This window comes from Phocoena phocoena, chromosome 13, assembly GCF_963924675.1.
Source record: "Phocoena phocoena chromosome 13, mPhoPho1.1, whole genome shotgun sequence".
NCBI classification, from domain to species: domain Eukaryota; kingdom Metazoa; phylum Chordata; class Mammalia; order Artiodactyla; family Phocoenidae; genus Phocoena; species Phocoena phocoena.
The window spans coordinates 62,539,953-62,556,404 of NC_089231.1; the positions used below are offsets into that span (position 1 = coordinate 62,539,953).

The 16,452-nt window shown below is 40.9% G+C and overlaps 1 protein-coding gene across 1 annotated transcript in view; it reads left to right on the top strand.

Annotated features, from left to right (window-relative positions):
- Positions 1–16,452, top strand: part of LOC136132458 (nucleoporin SEH1) — a 119,012-nt gene that overhangs the window by 38,498 nt on the left and 64,062 nt on the right. The window contains exons 14-19 of the mRNA XM_065889344.1: positions 2,366–2,541; positions 5,086–5,135; positions 7,230–7,350; positions 8,839–8,987; positions 12,830–13,190; positions 13,624–13,767. Coding sequence (XP_065745416.1) covers positions 2,366–2,541; positions 5,086–5,135; positions 7,230–7,350; positions 8,839–8,987; positions 12,830–13,190; positions 13,624–13,767 — 1,001 coding nt within the window. The remainder of the gene's footprint in view (positions 1–2,365; positions 2,542–5,085; positions 5,136–7,229; positions 7,351–8,838; positions 8,988–12,829; positions 13,191–13,623; positions 13,768–16,452) is intronic.

The window sequence follows — 16,452 nt, forward strand, 5'->3', positions numbered from 1 at the left end:
ATACAGTATCTATCTTTCTCTGTCTGACTTACTTCACTAAGCTTAATACCCTCTAGATTCATCTGTTGTGAATGACAAGATTTCATTTTTTTTATGGCCAAGTGCTATTCCATTGTGTGTGTGTGTACACACACACACACACACACACACACACACACACACACACTACATTTTCTTTGTTCATCTGTTGATGGGCACTTAGGTTGCTTCCATATCTTGACAGTTGTAAATAGTGCTCCAGTGAACATAGAGGTGCATGTATCTTTTCCAGTTAGTGTTTTCATTTTTGGATAAATACCCAGGAGTGGAATTGCTGTATCATATAGTAGTTTTTAATTTTTTGAGGAACCTCTTGCTGTTTTCTATAGCGGCTGCACCAATTTACATTCCCACAACAGTGTAGGAGGGTTACCTTTTCTCCACATCCTCATCAACACTTGCTGTTTGTTGTCTTTTTGATGATAGCCATTCTGACAGGTGTGAGGTGATACTCATTGTGGTTTTATTTATTTATTTATTTTTAATTATTTATTTATTGGCTGCATTGGGTCTTCTTTGCTGTGCACGGGCTTTTTCTCTAGTTGCGGCGAGCGGGGGCTACTCTTCGTTGTGGTGCGCGGGCTTCTTATTTTGGTGACTTCTCTTGTTGCAGAGCACGGGCTCTAGAGTGCAGGCTCAGTAGTTGTGGCTCACAGGCTTAGTTGCTCTGCAGCATGTGGGATCTTCCCAGACCAGGGCTCGAACTCGTGTGCCCTGCATTGGCAGGCAGATTCTTAACCATTGTGCCACCAGGGAAGTCCCTCATTGTGGTTTTGATTTGCATTTCCCTGGTGATTAGCAGTGTTGAGCATCTTTTCATGTACCTGTTGGCCAGCTCTATGTCTTTGGAAAAATGTCTATTCAGGTCTTTAGCCCATTTTTAATCAGGTTGTTTGTGTTTTTGCTATTGAGTTGTATGAGTTCTTTGTATATTTTGGAGTTAGTCCCTTATTAGGTATATGACTGACAGATATCTTCTCCCATTCAGTAGGCTGCCTTTTCATCCTGTGGTTTCCTTTGCTGTGTACCACCCCACCACACCTCTTTTTCTGTTTCCTCTACCACGTGACTTTGTATCCATTTATAGCCTTTCTACCCGCCCCTGGCTTTTGTCTTTTGTTTTTTTAAAAAAATTAATTTATTTATTTTATTTTTGGATGCGTTGGGTCTTCAGTTGCTTTGCATGGGCTTCCTCTAGTTGCGGCGAGCAGAGGCTACTCTTCATTGCGGTGTGCGGGCTTCTCATTGCAGTGGCTTTTCTTATTGCGGAGCATGGGCTGTAGGCACGCGGGCTCAGTAGTTGTGGCTCGCAGGTGCTGTAGCACAGGCTCAGTAGTTGTGGCACACGGATTCAGTAGTTGTGGCTCACGCACTCTAGAGCACAGGCTCAGTAGTTGTGGCACACGGGCTTAGTTATTGTGCGGCATGTGGCATCTTCCCGGGCCTGGGCTTGAACCTGTGTCCCCTGCATTGGCAGGCAGATTCTTAACCACTGTGCCACCAGGGAAGTCCCCTCTGCCCTCTGTTTTACTTACTTCTGTTTGATTGGGGTGAAGCTTTCCTATACCTGCCTGCATATGCACCTTTGGATTAAGTGATTGGCTCTCTGTGTATTACAGCCGCAATAAAGAGGTGGAGAAACTGGGAGGAAAGTTAGAGTTTGCCTCAGGGGCAGAGAGTTAGGACTTGGAGTCTGTGTAAGAGCCATTTTCATTTAATTCATCCTGGCCAGATTGAAGTCTGGCCCTGGGTTTGTCACATGATGAATTTGTTGCATTTAGCAGCTTTTTCCTGAAGTTCCATCTGCTGGTGAAATGGCTGTGGTGACAGACCCAAGAGCTTTTGCAGTAGGTTGGGTGGAAAGTTGCCTTTAAGGAAGAACCTTTCCATCCATAGAAACAACAGAGGCAAATGGAAGATGATGATAGAACAGTGGCAGGGGCTAAAGTACAGCTTCAAAGCGTTTGTAGTTCTGAGCAGTAGCTATTTGGCAAATATACAGTAGTATCCTTTAAGTCTGTCTTGTTTTTTGAAAAGCTGAGGTTTTCTCTAGATGTGGTAGATTCACAGCTACTTACTTGGGAAAGAAGAAAACTCTGCCTCTCATCACTTGAGAGGCAGAGTAGCAATATATTTGACTTCGGTAGATGTACATTACTGGACCCAAAATGATGGTATTGTTCGCAGGACGCCTGGCTGGTCCCAGAAATGTTTCTTTTCACTGTATCCATTTTTTCTTTTTAAGAAATAACTGATTAAAGGATATTTTATAGATACACCTAAGATAACTAATATTTCATTATTATTCTGTTTCCTAATTTAAAAGTTCTATCTCTAAGAAAAAGAATCAGACAGAAGGTCGACATTTGTCAGGTGCCATCCTCAAGGAGTCAGCTTTTCAAAGTAATAGAGGAAGAACGGAAGAAGAGCATGTTAGAACTGCAAAACCCTTTCAGAGCCAAGATCCTTCTGATGGGATTTCACCACTGGAGCAGGAGCGAGGTACTGAACTATTAAAAATCATTCCTTATTGTATATATTTTAATTTCCTTTTTAAAAAACTTTTTATAATTGAAGTATAGTTGATGTACAAAATTACAGAAGTTACAGGTGTGTAGTATGGTGATTCACAATTTTTAAAGGTTATACTCCATTTATTATAACATATTATAAATATTGGCTATATTCCCCATGTTGTACAATATATTTTTGTAGCTTATTTTATACCTAATAGTTTGTTCCTCTTAATCCCCTACTCCTGTAATGCCCCTCCCCTTCCTCTCTCCCCAGCGGTAACCACTAGTTTTTTTCTCTTTGTCTGTGAGTCTGTTTCTTTTTTGTTATATTCATTAGTTTGTTGTATTTTTTAGATTCCACATATAAGTGATATCATACAGTTTTAATCTCCTTTCTTATTTTTTTGTCTTTGGACCAGTGTTTATCTTAAACTATGATACTATAAACTGAAAATGCTTTGGTTTGGCACTTACCTATTAATACCATGTTTATAATACTTTTATAGGAAAGGATCTCTTAATCAATCTCTTAATTATCCATACTGATTAAGCTGAAATCTCCTTTCCTGTGGAAACCATGCTTCTGATGGTCACAGCACACTTCATGTTCAAGACAAGGAGGCTGTTTCTAATACACCTGTCATATTTCCCCTACCAATTACTTTGTATTCTTGTCAGCAGTCATTTTTGTTCCTAAGTTAAAATTTTTATGGGATGTTTGTATTTCTCTTGATGAAAAATGTATATGTATGAAAGTAGACTAGATTAACTCCTCACACAAGAAATGAAAGAAAGTAAGACAAATTGGGCTTATTCAAAATTGAAAACTTCTGTGCTTCAAAAGACACTTTTGAGACAGTGAAAAGACAACCCAAAGATGGGAGAATATGTTTGCAAATCATATGTATCATATGTATATGATCAGGGACCAGCAACCAGAATATGTACAGAAGTGTTATAGCTCAATAAAAAGACAACCCAGTACTGTAAATGGCAGAGGCTGTTCAGTAGACATTTCTATAAAGAAGTTGTACAGATGGCCAATAGACACATGAGAAGATGCTCAACAGCTGTAATCATCAGGGAAATTCAAAACCAGGAGAGATCAATTCACACCCGCTGGAATTACTAGAATCAAGGAGATGGGAAATAGCAAGTATTGGTTGGAAACTGTGACGCTCACCCATTGCTCGTCGGGATGTAAAATGGTGCTGCTGCTGTGGAAGATAGTTTGACAGTTCCTCAAAACATTAAACGTAGCATTACCCTATGACTCAGCAAGTCCAGTCCTAGGCATACACCTAAGAGAAATGAAAATGTGTGTCAACACTAAAACTTGTGTGCATGAATGTTCATAACAGCATTAGTCAGAGTAGCCAGAAAGTGGAGACAACTCAGATCGCCATCAGCTGATGTATGGATAAATAAAATGCAGTATGTCCATACAGTGGAGTGTTGTTTAGCCATGAAAAAGAGTGAAGTATTGATACCTGTTGTAATAGGATGACCCTTGAAAGCATGCTCAGTGAAAGAAGACAGACTCAGAAGGCCACATTTATCTGAAGGTGAATCCATTTATCCATTTATCCGAAGGTGAATCTGTAGGTACAGAACAGGCAAGTCCACTGAGACAAAGTAGATTAGTGGTGCTAGGGCCTGGGGGGCAGGGAGAATGGGGAGTAACCGTTTATGGGTACAGGATTTCTTTCTGGTATGATGAAAATATTGTGGAATTAGTGATAATGGTTGAACAGCTTTGTAAATATGCTAAAAACCACTGAATTGTATACTTTAAAAGGGTGATTTTATGGTATGTAAGTTTTATATCAGTTAAAAAAAAAACTTCCCCATATACCTCTCTCACAGTTTCAGTTAGTATAAGATTTGTCACACTTGCTTAATCTCTTCTGTTTTTCTATTACCTTTTTTCCTGATATTAAAAAATTCCAGACATCATTTTATTCCTACATATTTTAGCTTGCATCTCTAAAAATACGGGCATTTTCCTATATAACCATAGTGATGTTAATACTGTTAACCAACAATTCTGTTATTATCATATAGTACTCTGGCCCATATTCAGTTTACTAATTGTCTTGGTTGGTTTGCTTGGATTGGGGTCCAAGGAAGGTTCCATTGTATTTTGCTCCGTCTGTCGTGGTGTCTCTTAGGTCTATCTTTCTGGAGCTGTCCTGCTGTTTGGCATTGTCTGTTTGATCACTCATGGTGTCATTTTTCTTCTCTCTTCCTCACATCCTCTGTAAAGCAGAAGTTAGCTTTAAAGCCTTGTCAGATTCCTATTCAGGTGTTTTTGGCATATGTATAATTTTTTAAGCTTCCCCACCCTAACAGGTTTTTAATTTAACTGACCACTGATGGGCTCCTATACCATCATTTAAAAGTGCTCTATTCTATTTAAAGGGAAAAAATGTATAGTTCATTAATTTGCTATTTTTGAGTGTTATTGGGTATTTAGTTGCTAAAATATTAATAATTTGGTCTTAGTTTTTGTTTTTGTTTACTTTAACAGACTCGCCTATTGATTTTTGTGCACGATCCTGGATGAATAAGGAGAACAAGGTAATCTTTTATATGTTATCAATTTCTAGTATTAGGAGAGTGAAAGTACCTACTTCACAAATATGAATGCTAACTAGTATTAATATTACCTAGAAGTCTTCTACTTGTAAATAGCAGAAATCCACCTTACTGCTATGAGTAACCGGGAAGCTGACAGTAGGGCTGGTCTGGGGCTTCCTGTGTCTCCAGGGCTGTCTGCACCTCTGCTGTGCTTCACCCCACGCCGACTCCTCTGGAATGTTGGTTCTGTGGAGTGAGGGTTTCTCTTTGTTTCCTATGTTGCCTCCTGAGTGTCCAGCACATAGCTGGCACTTGATAATCTGTTGAATGATAGGGAAGCTGAATTCATTTGTAGGCAACCCAAGTGTTGTGATCAAAAAAACAAGAACATGAAAAAAAAAAAAGCACAATTCTAATGAGCTCACTTGGGTCCATCCTCCCTTCTGTAAATCACTGTGCCAATGGATGGGTTGGGATAAAACTCTGATTTATGAGGCTGGACCCTACGTCCACTTCTGTGTGTGTGTGCATGTGTGTGCGTGTGCATCAGTGCATATATGTGCATAGATAGAGGGATGTGACTGAAACCACCCACACCCCACCCCCCGGACTACATGAAGTGAAAAGAGAAGGGCTCCTCAGAGGACAGGCACTGAGCAGATAAGCAGTTTGTGTTCAACATAAACCATCTCATATTTATGAGAGTTGTTTATAAAGTATGAACCAAGTATTGATACTTTTAAAACTTAAAAAAAGGAAATGCAATTTTTATTTTATTTTACTTTTGTAAGAATTTTTAACATTATTTTGTAAAATGATTAAAAGAGGTCCAAAGTAAGAGTTGTTTCCGTGTGCCAGGGGTTGGCACACTCTAGCTCATTGCCCACATCCAACCTGCTGCCTGTTTTTGTGAAGTTTTATCGGAAAGTAGCCGTGTCCATTTGTTTGTTTATGGCTGCTTTTGTGCCACAACAGCTGAGTTGAGAAGTTGTGACAGAGACTGCATGGCTAGCAGACCCTGAAATGTTTATTGTCTGGCCCTTTGCAGAGAACGTTTGTTGACCCCTGCTCTGTACACTTGCTCCCTCTATGTAACCACTAGTAACTTACATATGTGAGTGATGCTTTTTAGAGGAACTTCAGGTGTAGTCAACTTGAAATTCAGTCAGAAGGCTTGATTTCTTGAACACTGAGAAAAATGGTTTCTAAGAGAGAGATCATAACTTTTCCTGTGATAGGTAATTTTATTTCCCTAGGATGGTTGAAGAATTAACTTCCTAAAAGTATTAGAAATCATTGATAACAAAGAGAAGGACCATAAAACTAGAAAGCAGGAAGACAAGTATAGACACATGAGATACTTGATACAAAAGGTGAAGAAGTAAGAGCAGGGGTAAAATAAATACACTAGATAACCTAGACCAGTGGGGCCACCACTGCATTGGCCTTGGGTTTAGCGTGAGCTGTCCTGGCAGCCATGGCAGCGATTGTCCAAACTGAGTGCATAACTCAGCACTGTGCTCTACAAGTGTGTAAATGGGTTGAGAGCCCGTGTTTTTTCCCAAAATGTTAGCGCGCATTTTGCAGTCTAATTGTTGAGATGGTATTATTTGATATATATTTAATATGATGGTGAAATAAGATTGACACTTGAGGAACTTCACATTTTATTCTGGGCCTTGAAGTGTCCTAGCAAACTGCCATGTGTCTTGTGGCCCCTAGTTGGAGCAGGGATGTCCACTGTCCAGGGTGGGCTGCAGAGTCCAGCTTTGCTGTTACCTGCACCTCCTGTCCAGGCCTTGAGCTGCCCCAGTTCATTTGTGTGTTAGTACACGAACTATATTACCAGGTCCTTTGAGCGTGTGCAAACAGTGTGAAACCTTGAACTTTAAGGATGTCTCATTGGGTGGGTCAGGGGAGGGGGGTGGCATGGGGGCAGAAAGAAAGTTATTAATACGTGTAAAACAGCTAGCCCTTCATTGCCTGAACTGTGAACCACAGACCTTGAGCACATTGATGGGCCTTTCTGCAGCCTGTGCTGTGGTCTTCACAGTAGTGAGTGTGCTGCTCTCATTGCAGTTTTATTTCTTATAGGTTGTTGTTCCTGATGCTGGAAAACATTTTGAAGAGAGGAATCCAAACAATGACTTAAGCCATACTAGTTTCCTAGAAAATGAGAAACTGATGTCACTTGCCAGCTTGGAAGATTCTTCTGGTAGCATCACAAAGCTCAACTGGTGTTTTCCTTGTCCTGACCTTGCCGCTCCACGTATCTCTGCTGCTTTGTTGCTGTAGTTATTATTGCACCTTTTTGTTTCTCTGCCTTCTCCTTTACCTCTTACTTACGAGCACTCAAGTGGCCACTTGTGTTAAGTGATGGGATTTTAGACTTATTTCTCTATAGCAATCCTGATAGGATTATGCTTATCCCTCAGTTGAGTATCATTAAGGTATAAAGTATAAAGCACTGTGTTAAGAAATTAGGGGACAATGAACTATTTAGCCCCTGCTCTCTGAAAGGACTGCACATGGCAAGAGAGATGCATAGTTGACCTCCGATTGTGAGAAGTGTATCTCAACGGTACAAGTTGTGTGGGAGTCATAGGAGGGTGACAAGTTAATTCTGACTGAGGAAGGTATCTGTGAGGCTTTATTGAAGGAGGATGCAGTTCTTCCTCCTTGAAAAGGAGGCCCGTGATAGGCCCTAATGTAGATACCAGAAGAGAAGTACATTCAAAAAGCAGGAACAGCTTCAGCAAAGACACTAAGGTGGGGGCATATAGACCATGTTTGGAGAATAGCCAGTGCTTTTGTGTGGCAGGTTTATAGCACCTGTAGGACTATGAATTGGGGAATAAACCCAGAAAATAGGCAGAGACTAAATTATCCATGGCTTTGAAGGCCAGGCTGGTGAGCCAAGTGGGATAGATAGAAGCTATAAAATCAGGGCAGGTTTTGCTGCTAGCTATTAGGTATTTTTAGATTATGGAATTGTTGATGAGGAATTGTTGACCTGAATTTATGCAGATCCTTGTTTTAGTAGGCTAGATTCTCAGAGATGATTGGAAAATTATCCTCTTGAAAAGGCTTACAGTACCATTATAAGTGATTGAGTGTTCTAGTTTTGTCCTCCCTTGCCCGGCTGGGTGTTAGAACAATGAAAAGCACTGCCATTATTGTTTTATTTGTCTATTTGCAACTTTTTGGTTTTAGTGGAGGTGGAAAAAATTTTTATCATATCTGAGTATTCAGCTTTGTTATATCTTTTTTTTGTTTCTTCATTTTCAAGATCAGATACTGTTTGAGGTTTCATTTTACAATTAATCATTAATTCACCTGGAATTTGGTTTTGCTTCTATGGCAGGCTTATCTTTTCTTTTTTGACAGTTACTCACTTGTCACAGTACTTTCTGAATAATCTGCCCTTTTCCATTGCCACACTTACTATATTCTAACTTTTGATGTATGCCAGGACTTGCTTCTGTGCTGTCTTCTCAATGAGGGTTAAATATTAGTTTATATTAGAATGCTTATGATGACTTATAGACTGAAATTACAATGGTTTTTTTCATGTCAAATGTTAAGGCAAAATCATGTAGACTATTGACCCATGTGTTTTATCAACCTTTTTGATTATATATTATTTACAGTTCAGTCACTACTTTAAAGCCTGTCCTATTTTCTCCTCCATTTTACCAATTAGATGATGATATCGATGATGAAGAGTTTTATGATGATCATTTGGAGGCTTATTTTGAGCAACTGGCAATTCCAGGAATGATGTATGAAGGCCTAGAAGGACAGGAATCTCCAGAAAATTATTTTAAGTTACCTGCAAGTGATCCTAGTCAGGTATATTCCAAACTTTATGGTTTTTCAGAAATTTGACATTAGAAAATCATTATTGGATTCAGTGGATATTAATAAAACTTAAGCTTTTGGTTTTCTTTGGATTCTGTTTTCCCCAGATACAAACTGATGAGAAATACCTTTCCTGTCCTTTCCTGCTACTGCTTACCTTTCCCTCACCTATAGAAAAATTAAAAGAATGGTGCACTGAACATCTGTATACCCTTGTCCAGATCAGCCAGTTGTGAACATTTTTTTGCCATCTTTGTGTTTTCTTTGTCCCTCCATAAGTACTTTTTTACTGAGTCATTTAAAAGTAAGTTGCAGGGCTTCCCTAGTGGCACAGTGGTTGGGAGTCCTCCTGCCAATGCAGGGTACATGGGTTCGAGCCCTGGTCTGGGAAGATCCCACATGCCGCGGAGCAACTGGGCCTGTGTGCCACAGCTGCTGAGCCTGTGCCCTAGAGCCTGTGTGCCACAATGGCTGAAGCCCGCGCGCCTGGAGCATGTGCTCCACAACGGGAGAGGGCACCGCGGTGAGAAGCCTGTGCGCCGCAGCGGGAAGTGGCCCCCGCTTGCCACGGCTGGGGAAAGCCCACGCACAGCAACAAGGACCCAACACAGCCAAAACTAAATAAATAAAATAAATTTATTTTTTAAAAAAAGTAAGTTGCAGATATTATGACATTTCACCCTAATACATCAGCATTTACCTCCTGTGAATAAGGACTTTTTCCTACATAATCACAATTCTCTTATCTAACTTTGATATTGTGACTTAAATTAATATACAGTTCATATTCAAATTTATCTACTTGTCTCCAAATGTCCTTTACTTTTGTTGTTTTTGATCCAGGCTTTAATCAGGGATTACACTTGTATTTGGTTGCCATGACTTGGAGTTCTTTCATGTCATTAAACTTTTTGTAAAATCTAGGCCTGTTGTTTTGTAAAATGACCCATATGGTAGATATAGCTGACTGCTTTCCTCCTCCTGATTAGATTGAACATTTTCCCCTTGAACAGATTGACTCTAAACATAAGCATTGTTGTATACTCTGTGTCCCATTGGGAGGCCTGCAGCCCACTTGTCTCCTGTTGGTGATGCTGTTTGACCATCTTGATGAATATGGTGTTGGCCAGATGCCTCCTTGACCCCCTTTGTTATCAGGAAGTAGTCTGTGGGATTTCAGGTACTTTCATTGCCTCCTCCTGAAACCCCACCTCCTAAGAGACCTTTGGATTGCTTTTATTTTTCCCCTTCTCCTCACATTTCCTAACTCTCAAGTTTTGCTGAGTTACACTGTCCAAGTGTAGACAGAGACCTATTTTTATTTTTTTTAATTTATTTATTTGGGTGTGCCGGGTCTTTGTTGTTGCTGCGTGTGGGATCTTCCTTGCAGCATGTGGGATCTCTAGTTGTGGCACTTGGGATCTTTAGTTGCAGCATGCGAACTCTTAGTTGCAGCATGTGGAATGTAGTTCTCTGACCAGGGATCGAACCTGGGCCCCCTGCATCGGGAGCACGGAGTTCTAGCCACTGGACCACCAGGGAAGTCCCAACAGAGATCTATTTTGTGTTGAGGTTTCAAAACTATCAGAGCAGCTGTATTCCCCCGACTCACCCCTCTCCGCTTTTTTTTGGACAAACCCTTGTGACTTTCAATAGCAGCGAGGGAGCTGCTCTGCTCCGTAGGAAACCCTTACCTGGAATTGGTCACCAGCCAGTGGCTTCACTTCAGGTTTCCTCTGCCTCCACCTGGGAGGGTTGTCGCATGGCCATGGTCAGTCACAGTCCCACAGGTGGTAGCTTCGCCCTGTTGTCCTGCAGAGCACATGGATTGTCTGACTGCATTCTTTATTCAGTGTTTTCAGGCGCTTTGCAGAGGAGAGAGCTGGTTTCCTATGTTCTGGTTCTTTTTAGTCTTTGTTAGTATCCTATGTGAAAATAGTTGTCTAATTTAAATGTCAGTTCTTTGTCTCCTTTGTCTTTTTTTCTATTGGGATATTCATATTTTAACTCTTGTTTTTATAAGCTTTCTGTGTTAAGGAGATATTTTGATCTTTATGCACTTTATTTTTTTATTTTGTTTTTTGGCTCGGACAGGAGACATACATCTCCTCTGGAGGCTGGGAGTCCGGATCTAGGTGTGGGCAGGGCTGGTTTCTCCTGAGGCTTCTCTCCTCGGCCTGGAGACGGCAGCTTCTCCCTGCGTCCTCAAAGGGTCTCCCTTTCCTGGTCCTCATGTATTTCAGGCTTTAGTGTTTTTGTTAGTTTCCTAGGCCTGCCAGAACAAATTACCAGAATTTTGCTAGCTTAAAACAACAGAAATTAATTTTCTTACAGTTCTTGAGGCCAGAGTCTGAAAACAAGGTGTTGAAAGGGCTAAGCTCCCACCAGAGGCTCCTTCCTGCCTCTTGCAGCCTCTGGGGCTCTGGTGTTCCTTAGTTCAGGGCAGCGTCACTCCAGTATCCGCCTCTATTTTCATGTGGCCTGTCCCTCTCTCTCTCTGTGTCCCTCTGAGGTCTTCCTCATGGGGTTTAAGGCCTGCCCCAAATCCAAGATGATCTCAAGATCTTTAACTTAATTGCATCTGCAAAGACCCTGTTTCTGAATAAGGTCACAATTTGCAGGTATCACCTGGGGGTAAGACTTGGACACATCTTTTTTGGGAGATTCAATTTAACCCACAGAAGTTTTATACTACGAAGATATTCACTGAAGAATATAAAACTATCCATCTGTATTTCTTCCTAGTACTTTTACATGTAAATCTTTAAGTCATCTGGAGTTTATTTTGAGATAAGGTAGAGATTGTTTATTTTTTGTATAACGTTGTTGCAAAATCACCCGGTTAATAAATGGTGGCAATGGAATTTAAATGTATGATCTTATTTCAAAGTCTGTGTCTTGTCTTTTATATAGAACTACCTCCTTTTAGTATCCTAACTTTGAAAAACCTTGCCTATGAGGCTGTTTTTGTTGTTATACATCTTATAGCAGAAAAGACTGCTGTTTTAAGGCTTCACTGGCACTTGAGATAGTGGTGGCTGAGTGTCTGAGAAGAGGGTTGTGGGCATGCAAGTCCCTTTCAGCAGTTGTTATTTTAGGAAAGAGTGAGCAGTGCCCTTTGGGAAGGTATGTTGGAGAGCGTGGTTTTGAGGCACTGGCTTAATCTGCCGTGTTTGAGGCAGTTGTTCTTGAATTCCTCAGGGTCGTTTGTAGTATTTGCTGTTTTACTCCTATTAAAAGTTATTAAGGGACTTACCTGGTGGTCCAGTGGTTACGACTTCATGGTCCCAATGCAGGGGGCCCGGGTGCGATCCCCAGTCAGGGAACTAAGATCCCACATACCACAGCTAAGCCCGCATGCTGCAACTAGAGAAACCTATGTGCCACAACGAAGAGCCTGCGCAGCCAAAAATGAATGAATGAATAAATAAAATAAAAATAACTTAAAGTTATTAATATTTGTGTTTTCAGAGTCTGTTAATAATATTAATTTTATGAGTCCGGTCACACTGATGGGCTTCCCATCCTTTTAGAGACTTTCAGTGATAATTACAAAAGTTAAACTGACATTTCTAACATCCTGTGCCGTAGTGAGCATATTGGCCCCACTTTTGGTATCTGAATCTGTTGGTGTGTGTTTGCCATGACCACATTTTGAATTTTGGTTTTGGTAAGTTCCTTACGATTGGTCCACATATAGTCTGGAAGAATATTGTGTAGTCTGTTCCTTTCTAGAATAAATATATTATGTCAACTGTATAACTTTTTTGGTTGTTTTGGAAGGAGTTATGAAAAACAAAACTTATTTCTGGTCTGTTATTTAATTTTTAAAGGAAAGCGGAAGAGAAGAAGTTCTGGCGAAGACTCTCAGGGCTGCTAATGCGAAACTTAACCCTGTTTGCTTTCACGACACAAATGCCAGTAAAGGTGATTTTGGCTTGATAGACCCTTTAAAGCTGGATGCAGGATCTCCTCATCAAAATAAGCATTTGGCGTCAGACTCAGAAACAGTTTTGCCTGTGGATAGATTTTTAGACACTGAGATGCCTCAAGTGTCCATTCAAAAAAATGTGGATGTAGCATCTTTGAAGTCTGTTAGTGACAATGCATTTAATTCCGCTGATGCTCTGTGGTCACCCACTAGTGAAAGGCAAACGTGTGAATGTTATGAATCCGTTGGAAAGAGCAAGGACCGTAAGTGGGCCTTTTTTTTTTTTCCAAAATAAAAGTAAGAAATATGTAAAAATGCTTATACACATTTTGAATAGGATATATTTCCAAGTGAAACTTCCCTAATCTTTCATATTAAAATATTTAAGTGTTCTGTGGATTAAAAAATGGTGTCTTTATTCACAGATCTGGTGGAAATGTGCCTTTCTAACTATTAGTCATCTTTTCCTTCCTCCCTCTCCTCCGTGATGGACTTTTACTGTGATTAAGGCTGGATTTTTCACCATCAGGGAGATATTTTTCTTTTGGGGAAATGGATTTTCCTTTAACTAGTTTTGGGCAGATTTCAGTACTGTTGATAACTAAGATAAGTCAACTAAATAAAATTATTTAAGAATATTGTATCATTTTATTTGTTGCATGTGTCATTGGATGTCTCTGGAATTTTATTTTCTAGAAACGGATCTATCACAGAGTGTGGTCTATCAGAATGAGGAGGGCAGATGGGTCACTGATCTTGCCTATTACACAGCTTTTGATAAAGAACAAGATGTAAATGTGTCTCTAAGTGATGAGATGAATGAAGACTTCAGATCTGGCTGTAAGTGTATTGATAGCCTCTGCTCTGAACCATTTTCATTTTCTGATGGTGTTCTGAGATTACCATGTACATCTTGGTCGGCCACATCAAATCCCTTCTGGATATGTACTTAGCACTTCACTTGTTTCTCTAGGAACAGAGGCTTGAGTCAGTCATTGCTAATCACTGTGGACTGAGCCGAGCCTTTCCCTAAGTAAGGACAGTGAGTCACTTTAGAGCATGTGTGTTGCAGTTAGTAGCACCTTAGGCTTTACTTTCTCACTTTATAAATTGTCTTGAACAAAAGAACTATTCTGATAAATGAGCAGTTACAAAAGCCAATCCATTTTAGAGTAAAAGCTCAGTAATGAAGAAATGGAAGAAAAGTGTCGAGAAAGATAAATGAAATCTCAGAGGATGAGAGCATTAGGAATCTCAGTTAGATTTGTTAATTAGCAGAATCTCTGACCGTGAAAGGAAAACGCTGCAGAAGGCACAGCATTGTGAGCCTTGGCCTGTGGACATTTGCTGTGCCACTGAGGCTTCTAGGGCCTGAGCGCCTCTAAACCTGGAATGAGGAAAGACAACGAGGAGCCTGTCAAGCCCAGTCGTACTTTTTTTTTTTTTTTTGCGGTACGTGGGCCTCTCACTGTTGTGGCCTCTCCCGTTGCGGAGCACAGGCTCCGGACGCGCAGGCTCAGCGGCCGTGGCTCACGGGCCCAGCTGCTCCATGGCATGTGGGATCTTCCCGGACCGGAGCACGAACCTGTGTCCCTTGCATCGACAGGCGGACTCTCAACCACTGCACCACCAGGGAAGCCCCCCTCAGTCGTATTTTTAATAGGCTCAGAAGGTGCCAGAGGAAGAAGTTACTCTAACAGCTGCTTGTACTAAGCTGTTCCTAATGTCCATTGATGTGGAAGTACAGAGATCAGTCGATAAGGCATGTTTCCAGCCCTTAGGAAACTGTCCATCAGCTAAGAGGGATAAGATGAGAATACAGAACAACAGCATCGTTTGGAGTTGAGGGGAGGAAAAACTTTTGCGTGAGTGGGTAGCAGAGGATTTTATATAGGAAGTGGCTTTTGAGGTAGAGTTTCAACAGGGAAATATTTTGGGCATGAGAAGTCCCAAGTGGATAGAAAACCCAAAGAAAGAGGATGAGATGAGGAAGCATGGGCGTGTCTTGAGAATGGTAAATAACCCAGCGTGGCTGGCATTTACGGCAAGACATGGGAAGGGGAGAGTAATGCGACATGGTGAGATGAAGCCAGAGTGGTAAGACTGGGCCAGGGATCGGGTGGGGCTGGACTCCGTGCTGAGCCGTGCCTGGTGGGCACTTGGGAGCCTCTGAAGATGCTTGTCCAGCTTGCTTTGTGAGTCTCCCTCTGGCCTCGATGGTCAGTTAAATGGTAGGTTCCTTAGGGTGTTGTAGAAATCGAGGTGTCACAGTGAGAATGAGAAGAAAATAGCTCATGAGGGATGTGGAGATAAAATCGCTAGGATTTGGTGACTGGATTTCAGCGGATAGTAGAGAGGTAAGTAAAGATGGGCGTTTGGGGTCTAAGTTATTTTGAGAAAATGGCAGTACCATTAACTGAGATGGGAAAAATCAGAAGACATGGTAGAATTTTGGATGATTGTGGTTTGAGGTGGGGATATTCAGTAGTTCGAAATATGAGTCAGAAATTGGAGGTTAAGTTATAGTTGTCAGTGATATCTTGATTTACAAAGGACGGTAGGCACAGGCTGGACACTGGTTAGGGACCCTGTCACTTGAAAAGTCATCAGTTGTGGAATTTTCATGTGTTGCTGGTGAGAGTATGAATTGATAAAACCATTTGGAACTTGTTTGGCAGTATCTTATGAAGGTGAACTTTATGAACTTCATAGTTTATGACCCAATAATTCTACACCCAAGTATATACCCAGTGTTCAGGGTGTATATATTCACCAAAAGACATACACTAAAATGTTTGTAGCAGCACTATGTGTATTAGTCCCAAACTAGAAACTCCCAAATTCCCATTGACCTTGGAATGGATTGTGTTTATACCTACTTTGGAATGCTGTGTAGCAATGGGAATGAAGGATGTGTAGCTACTTGCGGCAGCGTGATGAATTTCACAAACATGTTGAATGAGATAAGGCTAACTAGCAATACATGCCGTGTATGTAGCCAGCTCTGTGGAGTAAGAAGCAAGGATAGTGGCTACCCTTGGGTTGGCACGCCGTGACAGGAGGCAAGCTCAGGGGGCCTTTTGGGTGCTGGCATGTTTTCTTTCTTGATCTGGGGTGTTGATCTGGTGACACAGATGTGTTCAGATTGTGAGAATTCATTGAGTTGCACACTTACATACACTTTTTAATGTATATTATACTTTGGTAAAAAGTTTTTAAAAGTTAGTGATGAAGCTGAGAAAAAAATTTGCAATTCATATTACAGAGTGAGGGCCCATTTCCCAAATATGTAAATTGTGCTAATAAACAATAAGAAAAAGACCAATACTCAGTGTAGAACTGGGCAAAGGGTGTAAACAGCTTATAGAAAAGGAAATTAAAAGTCAGTTCCCCTGGGAACTATTCTTCAGCTACACCTGCACAGATGTATAGGATGTGTGTGCACATTGTTCATCATCACAGAAGGTTGGAAGCAACGTGGATGTACAAAACAGGGACTGATTAGATAAGGTACGTCCATACGAG